The following is a 15,000-nucleotide window of genomic DNA, read 5'->3' as shown; positions in this document are numbered from 1 at the left end:
CTTTCATCCCTTGTTTTTGCCAACCACCGCCCAAAATTCATCCAGCGGGGTGGCGCGAGCGAGGGACCGGTCACTGAAAAACCTAATCATCGCACAACGCCCTCCAGGTCCGAATTTGGGGGTGCTGCATGGGACGATGAACTAATGGCGTTTTTATTCAAATTCATAACTTGAACCTATTAGAGGGGTTGGGGGGATGGGACGGTCCGGACCAGTTGGTGTGACCACCACCGCGTGAGACAATACGCGACAATGCACGCTGGGTTGATGCCAATTTGTTTCCCCCACGCCTCATGCCGCAGGGAGGGGGTGCCGAGGGTATTTTGAAATTAATAACGATGGTCATTTCATTTACATCCTGTTAATGGCCCAGAGAGGGATTGGGGGTGCAGTACACTCCCCTATGTTTACATCCCACCAAACTACACAGATTTACGACGATCCTACTCGAGCCCCCATACTCTCTCACACACACTCGGCCACTGGTTTAATTAGTGGGAAATGTTTTACAGCAGCTGCAAGCTATCAAGAGCTTAGCTCTCTGCTGGTTGTTCATTAAACATAAATTACTCCTGTAAAACTATTTGAGCTTCCACATAGTCTCCCTCTGGACAACCATTACTAAGAGAATCGAGTGAAATTGAGTATATGGTTGTATTTGTGTTTGTGTCCGGACAGAAATTTAACAAACGAAAGAGAATCCGTTACATCTTATTCCATCAAACTACAAACCGGTTTCTCTCCGGCACTCTTCGGTGTGATGATGCGAGACGTAATGGCGATCTGACACACGGATGTCATGCTGCTATCATGCAGCGATCCTGTTATGCAGCTCTCCCGTTCACCATTACACAGCCAACCGCTCGTCGTCATCGTTGTCGACGTCGACCTCTCGATGCTAATTTACGGTACACAAGCTTTCAAATTTATGCTCCTCTGCGCTGTACCAACATGCTGTGCACGCCTGTACCATCTCTCTCGGTTCAGACGGTGACAACATTCGGTCTCAACATCATCATCATCATCATCATCGTGCATTGGATCGCGTCGTGGAGGGAGTGTTCGTCATACTTTCGTTTTTCCTTTCCACGCCCGGTGCGGCCATTACTGGCACCCAATCCATCAGCACAGCGAGAGAGAGAGAGAGAGAGAGAGAGAGAGAGAGAGAGAGAGCGCTCTCCAGCGAGGTGGAGGCGCATGGTACTTTGTAGCTCGCACATTTTTTTATGCTCTAAACAAACGCGAATTCCTCCTTTTTGGTTCCGTCGGTGTGAGACCGGTCGTCACGGTCGGCTCGCGGTCCCACGACGGTCCCAGCCTCAATGCCGGGCTGATGATAAACGCCAACACACACACACACGCACAGACCGAGTCATCAGCGCCTGAGACTGATGTTGATCGTAATCATAATGATAATGAATATTGTTTTCATTTTCATCCTCTCCCCTCCCTTTCCTTCTTCTCCACCGGGTGTTTCGGGCTGGCGTTGCATTCGCCCAGCATGCCGGGTGACCACCGGGCTCGGGGAGTTTGGGATTTTCCATCACCATTATCGTCGCGGACTCACCACGCGCGATATGTTTTGCTTTTATTTCACTTTTCCATTAGCCAGCTTTTGCCAGCGGTTGCGGCGCGAGAGTGATTTAGAAATTCCGAGGGGTGCTAAGAGGGAGGTAGTGACATGCGGAAGGCATCCGCACAATCAAACGTGTGCGCGTGTGTGTGTGTGCGAGCTGGCGGCATTTCAGGCCATCCATCCGGCCAATCCGATGCTGCGTGGCGTGGTAGTGAAGTTGTTAAAAAGGCGAAACAGCGACAGCGACAGCGGTTGGAATGCTCCTCCTTCTCCGCCTTCTCACTCTCCCCCATCCCCTAACAGAATGCTGGCGAGAACAATGAGCTCGGATGGAAAGTAATAATTTAATGCAGAAGAGATGAAAGATGTGTTTACCGTTTACGAGGTTTTTCGCGACAGGTAAAAGCCAGAAGGAGGAGGAGCAGGAGGTGTCGTACTCCGTGACGCGACGCACCGTACATGACATCATCCATCGTCGGCGCCCGGTGTTCTCTCATCCCTCCCTCCCCCCTTTGCTATTGCATTGACAAAGTGACAAAACTTTCCCTTCGGCCGCCCTCTCGTCGAGTCGTAAATTTAATTTAATTAAGAGCTTTCACTCCGACGGCGTTAAAATGAGTAATTGTGTGCGTGTGCGTGTGTGAGTTCCGTTCTTCTTTTACGAGTCAACTTCGAGTTCTTTCTCGCACTCCAACAGCAGCACCAACAGCAGCACCAACAACAGCAGTGGCAATTGTTAATGCCGATCTGTGGCTTTCACTTTTTATTCCATTTTCGGGTTTTCTCATCCGGATAAGTCTCTAAAGCATCTCCCTCCCCCATCCTTCCTTTTTGGCAGTATTACAGATGAAAAGGATAATCATAAAATCCGGAATCGTGGGAGGGGGTACTTCAACATTCGAAATGGTGGTGGTGGTGGTGGTGGGTGGCGCATGTCATTCCGTCGGTGACACGCATAACCTCTTAGCGGATCATCTTTTGTCACCGCGATTCTCGATTGGCTTATCGTAAAATAGAGGGCCAAAGGGGCGGGGAGTGGGGGGCAGGTCAGGCCTCACTGGCCTGGACGGAGCCGACCTCAAACGCGATAAACCTCGGGGGCCAGTTGATGACCAGTTGATGACCGTTTTGTGCCGAGGTGCTGGTTGCCGGGTTGCCGGGTTGTTGTTGTAGAGAGAGATAAATGAATTATAAAAACAGCGATGCATAACGATGGAGTCGCATAAAACACTCCTCGGGTTTGACCTCGTTTGATAACCGTAGCGACCCCCACCCTCCCCTTCCTCCGGGTTCGATCGTAAATGGAGAGTGAAGTGGTCTCGGTATAAACCCCTCCTTTCATGTGCCAACGCTTTACGGCAGCACCGGCCAACATTGGCCTTCACATTAGCACAGATTGTGCCCGTGAAATGTTATCAGTATGTGTGTGTGTGTGTGTGTGTGTGTGTGTGTGTGTGTGTGTGTGTATGTGTATGTGTGTGTGTGTTGCGTCTCTTGAGCCGTCAAATCGGCTTAACTTGAAAAGTTGATAGCGGATTCCCTTCGAGTCTTATCATTTTTCGAACAAACGAACTCACAAACTGGCACACCGGAAGGGGGTCATGTGCCTGTACCTTCTGTACGTATCACCTCTTGGTCTGCACCCTCTACTCTCCTTCTCTCTCTCTCTCTCTCTGCTCTGCTCTGCTTTAGTTAAGTTCGACCAGCAGAAACAAGGTTTCAATTAATGGCGTCACATTCAATTAAAGGGGAGAACATTTAATTCTACAAATCCTCCATTTTGCAATACTGCCTAATACTGAGCCCTTCCGCCCCGGCAAATGGCTGACCGGACGCAACCACCGGCTCCGAACGGCTTGTTAGCTTCCTAGCAAAACAGCAACCTGGACCGGAACAGCGCACAGGACCTCGAACGTAAACATCGAAAACGATACCAAACCGGGACGGGGCTTTGTTGGATGAATAACCTTTCAACCCTTTCCCCCCGGTTAGACACATACACCGTTACCCGCTGGTTGTGTGCAATGCACATGTTGTGCTCATTCCGGGGGAAAGCTCACATCCCAATCGCAACATTGTGCTCTCTGTTGCTGCATTATTGCGAAAGGGCTTCAGAGCGAAGAGTCAGTGCAGTGTACATTACTAATACCGAGGGAGTCATGCGTCGGTGGTGGTGGTGCATCCTCTGTCTTCTCTACCTGTCTGCCTGTCCTGTGCCTGCCGTTGAACCTAGGAAAGCCTCAGTCTCGTCCAGAGGAATTTGCTTCCAAGGGAGTATCCCTTTAGAAGGGAAACAGCGTCGCTAAATTAAATGCCAGCCCCCAAGAGAAAAGGAGAGAGAGCGCATGAGAGTGAAGGAGAGAGAGAGCGTATGAGAGAGCGATAACATAATGCCACGGCGTGTTTGTCAATTAGATGCAGCAAATTAATTTCCCACCGAACAAACATGCACCACTCGGACTCGGACTCGAACGACATTGTCTGTCGTTGATAGTATGTGTTCCATGTGAAACTAATCCTGTTTTTTCTCCGTTTTCTCTTTTCCCTCTCCCTCCACAGGGTCGTTGCAATCGTGAGAAACCACCGTGTAAATACTTTCATCCTCCCCAGCACCTGAAGGATCAGCTGCTGATCAACGGTAGAAACCATCTCGCCTTGAAGAACGCCCTGATGCAACAGATGGGAATTTCGCCCGGCCAGCCGGTTCTACCCGGCCAAGTGCCAGCAGTGGTAAGTCCTCCAGTCCAGTCCAGTCCAGTCCAGTCCAGCCCAGTCCAGTCCAGTGCGCTCCAATCCGGCCGATCCGTGTGAATCGCGTGGCCATCTTCGACGCGGAGGAACGGTGCGCGTCGCCAAGCGGTACCAAGACCAAGGGCTGACCGTGGCCTGGCCACCTCCAGCAACCTGTTACGCCGCGAGCGATCGCGTTGTTCGGATTTCCATCTCGCGGTCCATTCCATAGACCATCTGTTTTTTGGACCTCCCGATCTCTCTCCCACTGTCTGTCTGTCTCTGTCTGTCTCTCTCTCTGTCTGTCTCTGACGAATCATTATCCTTCATCATTATCCACTGCCACTCCATCCTTCGCCCTTCTTCGCCAACGCCCTCAAGAAACGATACTCGAAATCGCTGATCCCTCGTCCCCCCCCCATTTTCTCGCCCATTTTCACCAATTGGCATCTTGGCAAATCATTTCACTTTATGTTGCGCGCTTCCATGCCTTCTCCTTAAGCATTATGATTTGATTTTGGGTTGTCCGTCGGCCGCTCAATCTCACCACTACCACAACCACACGCCACGCAATCGTGACAACTGTCGTGTGACGTGGAGCAGAGCAGCATCATCAGCAGCAGCATCGACAACAACAGCATACCAGCAGCAACAAATTTGCAACACCGTGTTCATTTCCATTCGATCGTTTAGTGAAGTCTTAAACGATCGCACGCTAATAACGATCCGCGGAATATTGTGAACATGCCAAAGTCACCGCAAATCAATCGGCTACGATCACGAACCTTTCGGCGGATTCGCGTTACGAAGTGATGTTCCTCTCCCAGTTATTTGCTAAGCCAACTAATTCAGTTTGTGTGTGTGCGTGTGTGTGAGTGCGTTTGTCGAATGACTAACCTCGAGTGTGTGGGTGTGTGTGTGTGTGTGTCTGTGTGTGTTGCGATGAAGATAAAAATAATAATACTACAGCTTCCTTAAGGTGCCAGTACACGAAAATCATGCTAAGAACTATGGCAAGGAAATTTGGTTATGGTAACCAAATCGTAAAGGAGTCCATTGAAATATTGTCCTTGCACTGCATTCTTTCTCTTATCCAACGGTCGATTCTTTCCTTTACCTTTCCACTAAAAATTCGTTGTTTAAATCCATATCCAGTAACACTATTCAGAGCGTTCTATTGCTAATTTAGGTCTGTTGTATTTTGCGCAAGACTGAAGTACAATCTTCTGTGCGACAAACATACAACTGACAGCATCGCGTTCGAAGGCAATGACGGTTTACACCTGGCACCTTTTTGGATCCCAATACTGCACCTCGACTTCAAAAAGCTCCTCGCTCCTGAAGTGAAAACTCAAATTTTCTGCCATTATCCACTGTGGACCAACTCGGTGAATCCTTTTTAAAAGAGAAGACTCTTCATTAATGTTCTGTTCAATTTGTCGTAACCTCGCAAAATGGATCAAAACCCCCGGGCTTTAAACATCGTGCCGCGACTCAGACTACATACTACCGCGAATTCCGGCATTTAGTGACTGCCGAGTGGTGACACCATTAGCTCGAGTGTCGACGTACTTCATTGGTTCGCTGTAGCCAGGATTTTGAAGAGCTTTATGTCCAAAACTAGATGAGAGAAGACACAAAACCAGGGAACAAAATGAACACGAGTGCCATTACTACAAGCACCTCGTGGTTTTCCAAAAATTCAAGAGTCATCCGGGAGTTCAGCAGCGTCTAGTTGCGTAGTTGCCGTCTATTTTCACATTCCATATTTTTCTGTCTTTTCCAATTATGGTTTTTTAAAGGATTTCCAATGCCCCGGGGTCCACTTGTCACGTCTCAAAATGGTACCCGTAGCCTAGAGGACTCACTGTGTTGTGACCTGCAACGGAGGCTCTCCCCTTAGCGGGAGGACCTCTGGTCCAAATTAAAATTTTATCCTGCCCCCAAAATGGAGTAACACGTGGATGATCATGGGTAAGACATTCCAACAACGATGCGCACGTCCTGGCGACCTCCCCTGAGCTCCTACCTACTGCTCCGCTTTTCCGGCCCATATGTACTGGCACGTAATATGCTTGTCTCCTTTGAGCCAACTTGAGGTCATGGTAGTGCGAAGCGCTGTATTCGAAGCATTTGCTCCTCCCCTCCTTCCCGCCGCAAATCAGCGCCGCTGCTCGGTGGCAGATACATGCTTACGGTAGATCGACAACCAAACAAACAGGATCGGTGTGCCGGTTCTTGGCTTTTGGAACTCACTTCAACTCCTCCGAATGGTGCTTGGTATTTGAACGAGGCGTTTAGGGACTTGAGTGCGTACGCTACAGCTAGCAAACCACACAGCAGCGCAGCAGCAGCAGCAGGAGAACACTGCGATTGGTTGAAGGATGACACTTCCTCGCTTCCTGCTAACTGCTGCTTGCCCCCCACGGGAACCCGGAACTCAAACAACTTTCCACGCGAATAACGTGGATAACAATTATTTCCTTCCCCGCTCCAATTACGCTATCTCTACTGCTGAAGATCGGAACTTCATCACCGCAAGGCTTGTGCGCTACGCCAACAACCTCCCTCTGTGTCTTTCTCTCTCTCTCTCTCACACTCACTTTCTCTGTCTCTCGCTCTGTTCGGCAACGACAACAACGGGATGGTTCTGCTAATTGCACGATGCGCCGCAGCTAATGGCGTGCTTGCTACTGCTCTTAGTCTTTAGTTCTCTACTTCCCAATCATAGTTGTCTTAAGTTCTTCCCTTGCGGGCTGCTGCAGATTTCCTCCTCTTCTTCTTCTTCTTCTTCAAACGCGATACTCCTACACTTCCACTCGAGGGCCTTTCCTCCCCTTATACAACTCCTCATGTTAACATGATTTCTGTTCATTCTCTAACAGACTTCCCTTTTTTAACAGTGATCTAGCGCCTCTTCCAAACACTGTAGTGGTTCTTCCAACAACAAAATTAAAGTCAATCCATTCTAGCTAACCGATTAAAACCAATTAACAGACGCCGCATCATCTAACGGTCCACCCTCGAATTACCTTTCAATCTTATTTTTTCTCTCTTTCTTTCTCTCTCTCTCTCTCTCTCTTTCTCATTCTATCTCTTCCTCGACGGCCTCACCGTTCTGTATCCTCATCACTCACCTTATCTCTCCTTCTCTTTCTCTCTCTCTCTCTCTCTCTTCATCTAATGCTCGCTCGTTTCTCCTCCTCGTCCCTTGTCCCTCCAACTGTTGTGCCTCGATTATGCAAAAATTGGGGGAAAAACAGAATGGGGGAACGGTGGCGACGACGGTAGCGACGGCAGTACCGCCGGCGGCGGCTGCCGCCCTCGGTTTTACCTTGGCCTGGGGTACGGCACCGCCACCACCGTACACCACGTACGTCGTGAGCCATAGCCCCAGTGCCGCCATCGCGACGCACCACAATGGGGCCAATGGTCCCGCGAACGCCACTCACTGTAACGGTACTAACGGTAACGCACCCGGTAACACCAACATCCCCAACGGCAGCAGCTGCACCACTACCACTACCACCGTCAACGGGCATAGCGGCGCTCCCAGCAACAATAACAACAGTAACCACTGCAGCAACAATAACAACAGCACTACCACCACCTGCAAAGTAATTACCAATACCAGTGTTTCCATTAATCTCGCCCGCTCTAAGAGTACGAAAGGGGTTGGAGGAAGGGGAGAGGGGGGGTTCATGAGCAACCCCTCATCGGCAACTCCGCGCCCCCGCCCCCCGCCCCCCACAAAAACCTTTTGCGGTCCTTTCCCGGAGCTCGCAGCACTCGCCCGCCAGAGTTAACAAAAACTACCTGAAACCACCACCATGTCTACTATGCCTTCGCTAACTGGTTTTTACGAGTTTGTTTTCTTTTTTCACGTTCGTTTTCCTCTTCATTTCCCACTGTTGCGCTACCAATTTATTCTCCACTTTTTCTACCACATTCCGAGCCCTTCTCTGTACCGTTTTTTTTTTTATTCTGTTTTTGATCGTTTTGTGATAGTCAACCGTATGTAGAGGAGCCACTAGTATGGAGAAGGAGTTAAGATTTCTATTTTGGAGTTTTCATTTATGGAATGGTAAACATCTTCGCTTACTTTCGTTTTCGGTTTTCGTTTTTTTTCAAAAAGCCTTGTACCTTGTCTTGTCCTTTTCTTACTTTCTTCGTTTCTTTTATACACTTTGAACAAAACGTTTGAAGTAATTTCTTTCGCTTTTTGACTTGACTTACATTTTTAATATTACAAAGAATATTGTTTGTTTCGAGCTAGTTACCTCATTCAGTGTTGCTCTGCCTGGTACCATATCCTACGTTGTGAAAGCAAGAAACAGAAGCATTAAAACACATAAATAACACTCTTGGATGCTTAGAGTAGATCGTCTCCATCGTCGTAGCGCAACGAAGTAACGTTCGTTGCTAGAAGAAGACGCAGAAGGTGTAGCAGCGAACTTGTGTTGTACCCGGTACCCTTCTTTAGGGGTTACCAAGTAGTATGTTAAGGGTGTACCGTTTACTTCCCCCGTCGTTTGCCATTTACACGCTCACCAGCGAATGTCTCATCAGTTGTAGTGCTTAGTGCTGTGTGCCTTTGATCCGCCATATACCGATCCTTCAAGCTACGCTGCTCAACTGTGGCCTGTAACCCGTTCAGACACCCCGCGCAGACGTGCAGCGCTTGGTCCTGACCTTCGCGATTCCGTGTGATTGTATGCGTGTATTTTTTTTTCTTCTTTTATATACTCCACACTCTTCTTCACTATCTGCTCTCCTCTACTCTATCCGTCAGTCTCTCTCTCTCTCTCTTTCTCTTTCTTCCTATATTTCCCTCTCTCGCTCTATCTATCCATCTCTTTTCATCATATTTTTTGGAGTGCTTAGTTTGTTGGATTGTGTAAACCATATCTTGAACTCCTGCAAAGTGGCTTGTAGCTTTCATTGTTTCCATACTAAAAACAACTCCAAACCCTGAAAAGGGAACAAATGCTCTGGGACCAGGAGCCACATGAAACGTTTACTTATGCATGATGTATTTAGAAATTAAGGAATAGTGCAACACCAAACGTGTGGTGACAGCAGCGTGTCCCGGTAGTACGGCTTGGTTCGCTCGCCGAGCTTCATAGGATCGAAACAAACACCAAATTCCAGCCGGGCTTGGTTGGGGTGCTTCTGATGCTGCTCTCTGCGTTCCACGTTCCACGAGGCCCCGTTGCGTGTGCGTGTGTGTGTGTGTGCGTGTTTGTTGCTATTCATTGTTTTAGTGAGATGCGTGGCCTGTGCCACGCCGATCAGTTCCGCTTTTCTGCTGGTTCTTCCGCCTAATATTTATCATCCATAGTATTTATCATACCCTCATTCCCCCACCCACCCCCCAATACCACCACTAGGCTAACACACCACCGAAAAAAAACAACATCATCTTTATTTGCTGTGTCAGCTGCTTCCAATTTCAAAAATCATTAGAGACGAAGAGAAAATAGAAAGATCTGCGAGTGTCACAGCGGCGCAGAGGGACGACAGCCAACATTTTTCGATTCTTTAGACACTACATAGCTAATGTGAAATAGTTGACCATGCGTGTGCGTGCGTGTGTGTGTGTGTGCGCGTCTGTGTTGCATGATTTCCTTTGCTTAAAGTGCAATAGTCCCTCGTATGCTCTACTCCAGCTCGTGCCAGCTTTTCATGTAAGCAGCACTGCAGCTCGCACACCAACACATACACACGTACACAGATACACACATAATTACTTGTGCCGAGCGTGTGTTGTGCTCCACTCCGATCTATCCATTTGCTCTGCGTCTCCAGCCCTTCCACCCCCTTCCACCCCCTTCCAGCCTAGATACACACGCTTTACAAGGCTAAGTGCATTGATGGTTGCGTTCCACGGTTAACTTCTGCTCCGCTCAGCAGCAGCAGCTCCGCATTGCAGAACACATGCTCTGTGTCTGTGTGTCTCCAGCTCCGAACAGCCTTACCCCCCTCGCCCCCCTCTTCACACCCCTTTAAAAAGGGCGTTCATGCACACTAAAAATGCTTTAATTTTTTATTTGTCTCTTATTCTCGTTCTCTCTTTCTCTCTCTCTCTTTCTCTCTCTCTCACTTCCTTACCACCTTGCCTTCTAAAAACCCTCTTCCTGTGCTCCTCTTCCCCCTGAATTTCGCTCCCTTCTAATCCTCGTAAAAAAACCAAAAAATAAAAATAAACATCGTCGCATCGGCCAAAAACCAAAACTTTCGCCAAAACTGACACAGGCAACCAACCCTTACCTGGCCGGCATGCCAACGAGCACATACAGTCCCTACTTTCAACCTGGCCACCTGGTACCGACCCTGCTTGGTCCCGTGTCGGATCCGTCCAGCGTCTCGCAGCTGGGACCGGTCGTCCAGCAGGCCGTAGTCTCGACTCAGCAGAAAATTCCACGCTCCGATCGGCTCGAGGTAAGTGTTCCCGGTGTTCCATAGACGAGATCACACACATATTAGACTAGCCTCTTTTCGAATCGGGTTCCCCTTTCCCAACCGTCGGACGGGGGAACCCACCCACCTTACCATTCGCACCTTCGTTCCCCCCGAATTTCCTCCTAGAACGAATATTTATTAAAACAACCATCCTCCCATCCCCCCGTCCCTATCTCCCGCTCCCTATGTTCCTTGCTTCCTTTTTCTATTTGGAACGTTTACCTCACTGTGATAGTGTTTGATATGCAAACCTAAACTAACTTAATCCACCTCCCCCCGAATGTATTCCACCACTACCACCACCACCCCCACCACCTCAACACAACCCCTGTCCATCCCAATCCCCATCAAGTGTTTCCGTTCCTTCTTCCTCCCGTATAGATATTTATACATATTCTCTCTCACTCTTTCTCTCTCTCTCTCTCTGTCTGTCTGTCTGTCTGTCTGTCTCTCGCTCTTTCTATCTGTAATTGTATTCTATCGCACCCACTTTAATTGTTTTACAAACCGTTTGTTTTTCTATATACGTATACGTTTCTACGTTCGTTCGCTCACTTACTCTTCTATGTGCCAGTTGATCGAAACGTCCTTTCGTCCACACGAGCGTTAAGCCAATAGATAACGTTTACAAAACAAACAAAAAAAACCAAAAAAATTACTATACTAGCAAGCTGATTAATTGCATATATGAAATTAGTTCGAATGATGTATAGTCTGTAAGCGAAGCTTCTCTGTTTCAAACAAAAGCAAAACCAAATGGTTTACGAAATGCGTGTCTCTATTCGGTCGCTGGCTGTGTTTTGCAAAAGTATACTACTTTCAATTGGCAATCGTACTGGCGTTCGAGCGAATGTTTGATCATCGGGCCGCTTCAAACTATGTGAGCATAATTGTGAGCTGAATTGACGTACCACTAATACCAAATGTGAAACGTGTTACTACTCGTATCGTATCTATCCGACCTACCGACAAGCTCAACGCCGCTCAATTGCTAATTGTTTAGAACGCCTGCCTGCCGTTTCATAACTGTAAATAGATAAGATTGTTGAGCGAATGGAATGTATTCGAACAATTCTAACCCCTGCATCGTAGAGCGTTTCTATTTCTTCTTGATCCAAAATTGCAAAACACACGCGCGTCCGTTTCTTCGGATGCGCCCATGCACTCTCGTAACGATATACGCATCGTTTCTCGATCGACAATCGCTGTACATATTTTTTTTTTATTGTTTAGCGTTCTTCAACGTATGTTTTCGTTTATGTTTCCACACAGTCACCTCATAACGTATGCTCTCGATCATAATGAGACGTGTGTTTAATTTAAAGTTTCTTTTTTTCATTTTACAAATCGACTCCATATGCTGTTTTATATTTTAGTTTTTCGATGCGATGAAATGATGTAATGGTTATTCATTTCCTCTCGTTCCAAAATTCAGATTTCACGTTTTGTCTGTGTCTGCATTTTCCTCTACTACGCTTCAGCGCACGATCGTAAACATTTCGTTTGCCTTCTTAAATTAAATTGTCGATCAGCACTCCTCAATTACGCTATTATTACGAGAGCAAACAAAAATCAGTAAACGAAAACCAAACTGCTGCGCGTAAACTATATGAAGTATAAAATTTAAAACTGTATAGACTAGTCAGTATAGAAGGAACAAAACGTCAACGTCCTCAGCGTGAACAAACGCCACTTCAACCTTGCCTTTAATGTTTTTAATGCCATTGCACGTACACTGAACGTTAAAAAAATGAACAAAATGGAATCACTCAGACGCATTTATTTTTTCGGCAAAAAGACTCGCACTAGTGTGTGTGTGTGTCGTCTCGGTCACGGCAATCCGTTTGGCACGAACCCAACGAATACGGGCGCACTAACCGGTACCATATGGTGCCAGGCCCAGTAACGTACCGATTAGTGAAATGGAGCGAAAGTACAGCACGAAACATAATCTGATTTTCATTTCGCATACAAACAAACATGACAAATGTATGCCACCAACGATACCCACACCCGATCGAGGCCGATGCAGCTCCACTCGTATCCGCACACCGATGCTGTGACGCTGATAAATGACGAGCGGCATTTGTTTGCCTAGTCAGCCATGAAATGTGCACTGGTGCTCATGGATGGTGCCATATGACCTGCAATCGATTGCACACATTGCACCCGTCCGAGCTACGATTAAGCATACGATTGCTGTCAACCCGATTTGTGTTCGGGCTGTCGTGCGGATCGAAACAAACAGCAACAGCGAGACACAAACACCAGGGCAGGCCCCGGCTTCCAGGCCAATGAAGTGGTCTCTTGAAATCCCTGTTAAATGAGTTCTCGCGTCCCTCTCGCCACACGAGTACCGCACGAAATTCATCGGCATCATGTGTTTCGTTTTCGTGAAATACCATGCGTCTCCATTTCGGGCAGCGTTTCACGATGCGCCTCCATCATTAATGCAAAGTTTACAATTTCCGCTCATAAATAATTGGCAATCGGTCCACCGATCGTCAATAGAATGGTTTTGTTGCTTTCATACAAGTATTGTTGTGCTTGGTTACTGTTGGACGATAAAGACATTGTCATTCAAACAGATATTTGTTTGTATTGCTTAATCACATATTGAGACAATGAAATGCTGCTCAATCAACATCGATTACCATAAAAATGGGCTCCATCTGCCTGGTACGACTGCGCATTGTTTCTATTGTGTTAAATCTAACTTCAAACACAATACAGTTGCCGTTTGCAGCTGGCCCACTTCATGTTTCGTTTTTTGTATTCGCGTGTGTGTGTGTGTGTGTGCAATAAGCAATGCCTTCAGGTAAACCCAATTAATTATGGAAATCTCCATCCATAAATCAGGACGTTACGGGGTCCGGGGTCTAGTTCTACTGAGGTGGACCTCGCCACTCGTCACCGTTTAATAATTACCATATTCATGATTGATTACCTATTAATCGATCTGGAAGCGTTTGAAGGGGCGTTGTCACCAAACGGTTCGAAGAAAACGATTAGCAATGCAAGATTTATTCTCTAGTTCCACTCTATACTGGCTAGTACGAATCGATTCGTTTGTAAGCACAAATGGGAACCGACTTTTACCGACCATAGATAGGGCAAAATATTCTCGTAGAATCGGATCGGATTATTGTTCCAACGGTAAAAGAAAAGCAAAAACTCATGCACGCCGAGAAAGGATCCAGAGTTACTTACGAATGCGAGTTGGAATGGCTGGACATACTGACCGTGTAAATTCGCTTGCGATATGATGTATTGTTTTGCTAATTTCAAAGTGTTATTGCGTGACTGTATCAACCTATCTAATACTACTTAGCGTCACATAGATTAGTGAAAACGCGAGCGCAATGGTTCTAATATGCTGACGAATAACGTGCGGCAAAGTTAATGTTAATCCTACATGCCGATATGAACAAAGAGATGTTGGGACCAACTGTAGATTTTTCATCATGCAACCCTAAATGATACCGTAGAGATGTTACCTTTACTTATGTTCGCTGTAGTGTATGCACCCGTTTTTTTAACTCTATTTCTATCCAAAAATCGTAAGTTTAAATCCTCTTGATACCCTTAATAAATTCACCACATTTTGTCTGGATTTTAGTTTTTGAAACAATGAAATTCCATTCATTATCCTGTGTTCGTAGACGTCTAGTACTATACGTTATTAGATTCTCCGTCAGAAAATTAACATTCAGCAAACACCATAAAGTGGATCGCATAGAACGGTTCAGCTTTTCCACGGACTAGTGGCCCCTTACTTAGAACGTTATGTTCTGTACAATCTAGAAGCAGTTCTCGTTTCCCCCTCTAGTGCAACTATTTCGATATTTTTAGAATCAGTTCTGAGGATGAGCAATTTGTCTTCGTTATATTCACACACTTACACCTTCCGCCCAAACAACACGGACTTGTCCTTACACCGTCTGTTTCCTCTGTCCATGACTGTGGAACACCAAACCCCTTTTCTCTTCTATATTCTATCCATCTCTCTCTCTCTTAGTCCTGTTCTGTTTCTCTTGATCACTTCATCTTCTCCCTCTATTTGTCTATCAATTTTTCGGTTTTTATTCTCTCCTCCTTCACATCTCTCTCTTTCTCTTTCTTGCTCTTTCTCTCTTTCTCTCTCCTCTGTCTCTTTTAATATCCATCATACCAATACATTTCACGATCCCCTGGTCTGTTCTGCGGATGCTTTTAAAGCAAATTTACATTTC

General features: G+C 46.8%; 1 protein-coding gene across 12 annotated transcripts in view; it reads left to right on the top strand.

Moving 5' to 3' along the window:
• Positions 1-15,000, top strand: part of LOC125953939 (pneumococcal serine-rich repeat protein) — a 298,585-nt gene that overhangs the window by 266,534 nt on the left and 17,051 nt on the right. For 6 of the 12 annotated variants that reach the window (XM_049683813.1, XM_049683811.1, XM_049683805.1 and 3 more), the window contains 2 exons: positions 4,136-4,306; positions 10,562-10,747. In XM_049683813.1, the coding sequence (XP_049539770.1) occupies positions 4,136-4,306; positions 10,562-10,747 (357 nt within the window). Of the gene's footprint in view, positions 1-4,135; positions 4,307-6,163; positions 6,281-6,318; positions 7,924-10,561; positions 10,748-15,000 lie in introns of those variants that run through there. The other 6 variants (XM_049683812.1, XM_049683810.1, XM_049683809.1 and 3 more) reach the window with 2 other exon arrangements.

Source organism: Anopheles darlingi, chromosome 3, assembly GCF_943734745.1.
Source record: "Anopheles darlingi chromosome 3, idAnoDarlMG_H_01, whole genome shotgun sequence".
In the NCBI taxonomy this organism is placed as follows: domain Eukaryota; kingdom Metazoa; phylum Arthropoda; class Insecta; order Diptera; family Culicidae; genus Anopheles; species Anopheles darlingi.
This window is presented reverse-complemented; position numbering and strand designations above follow the sequence as displayed.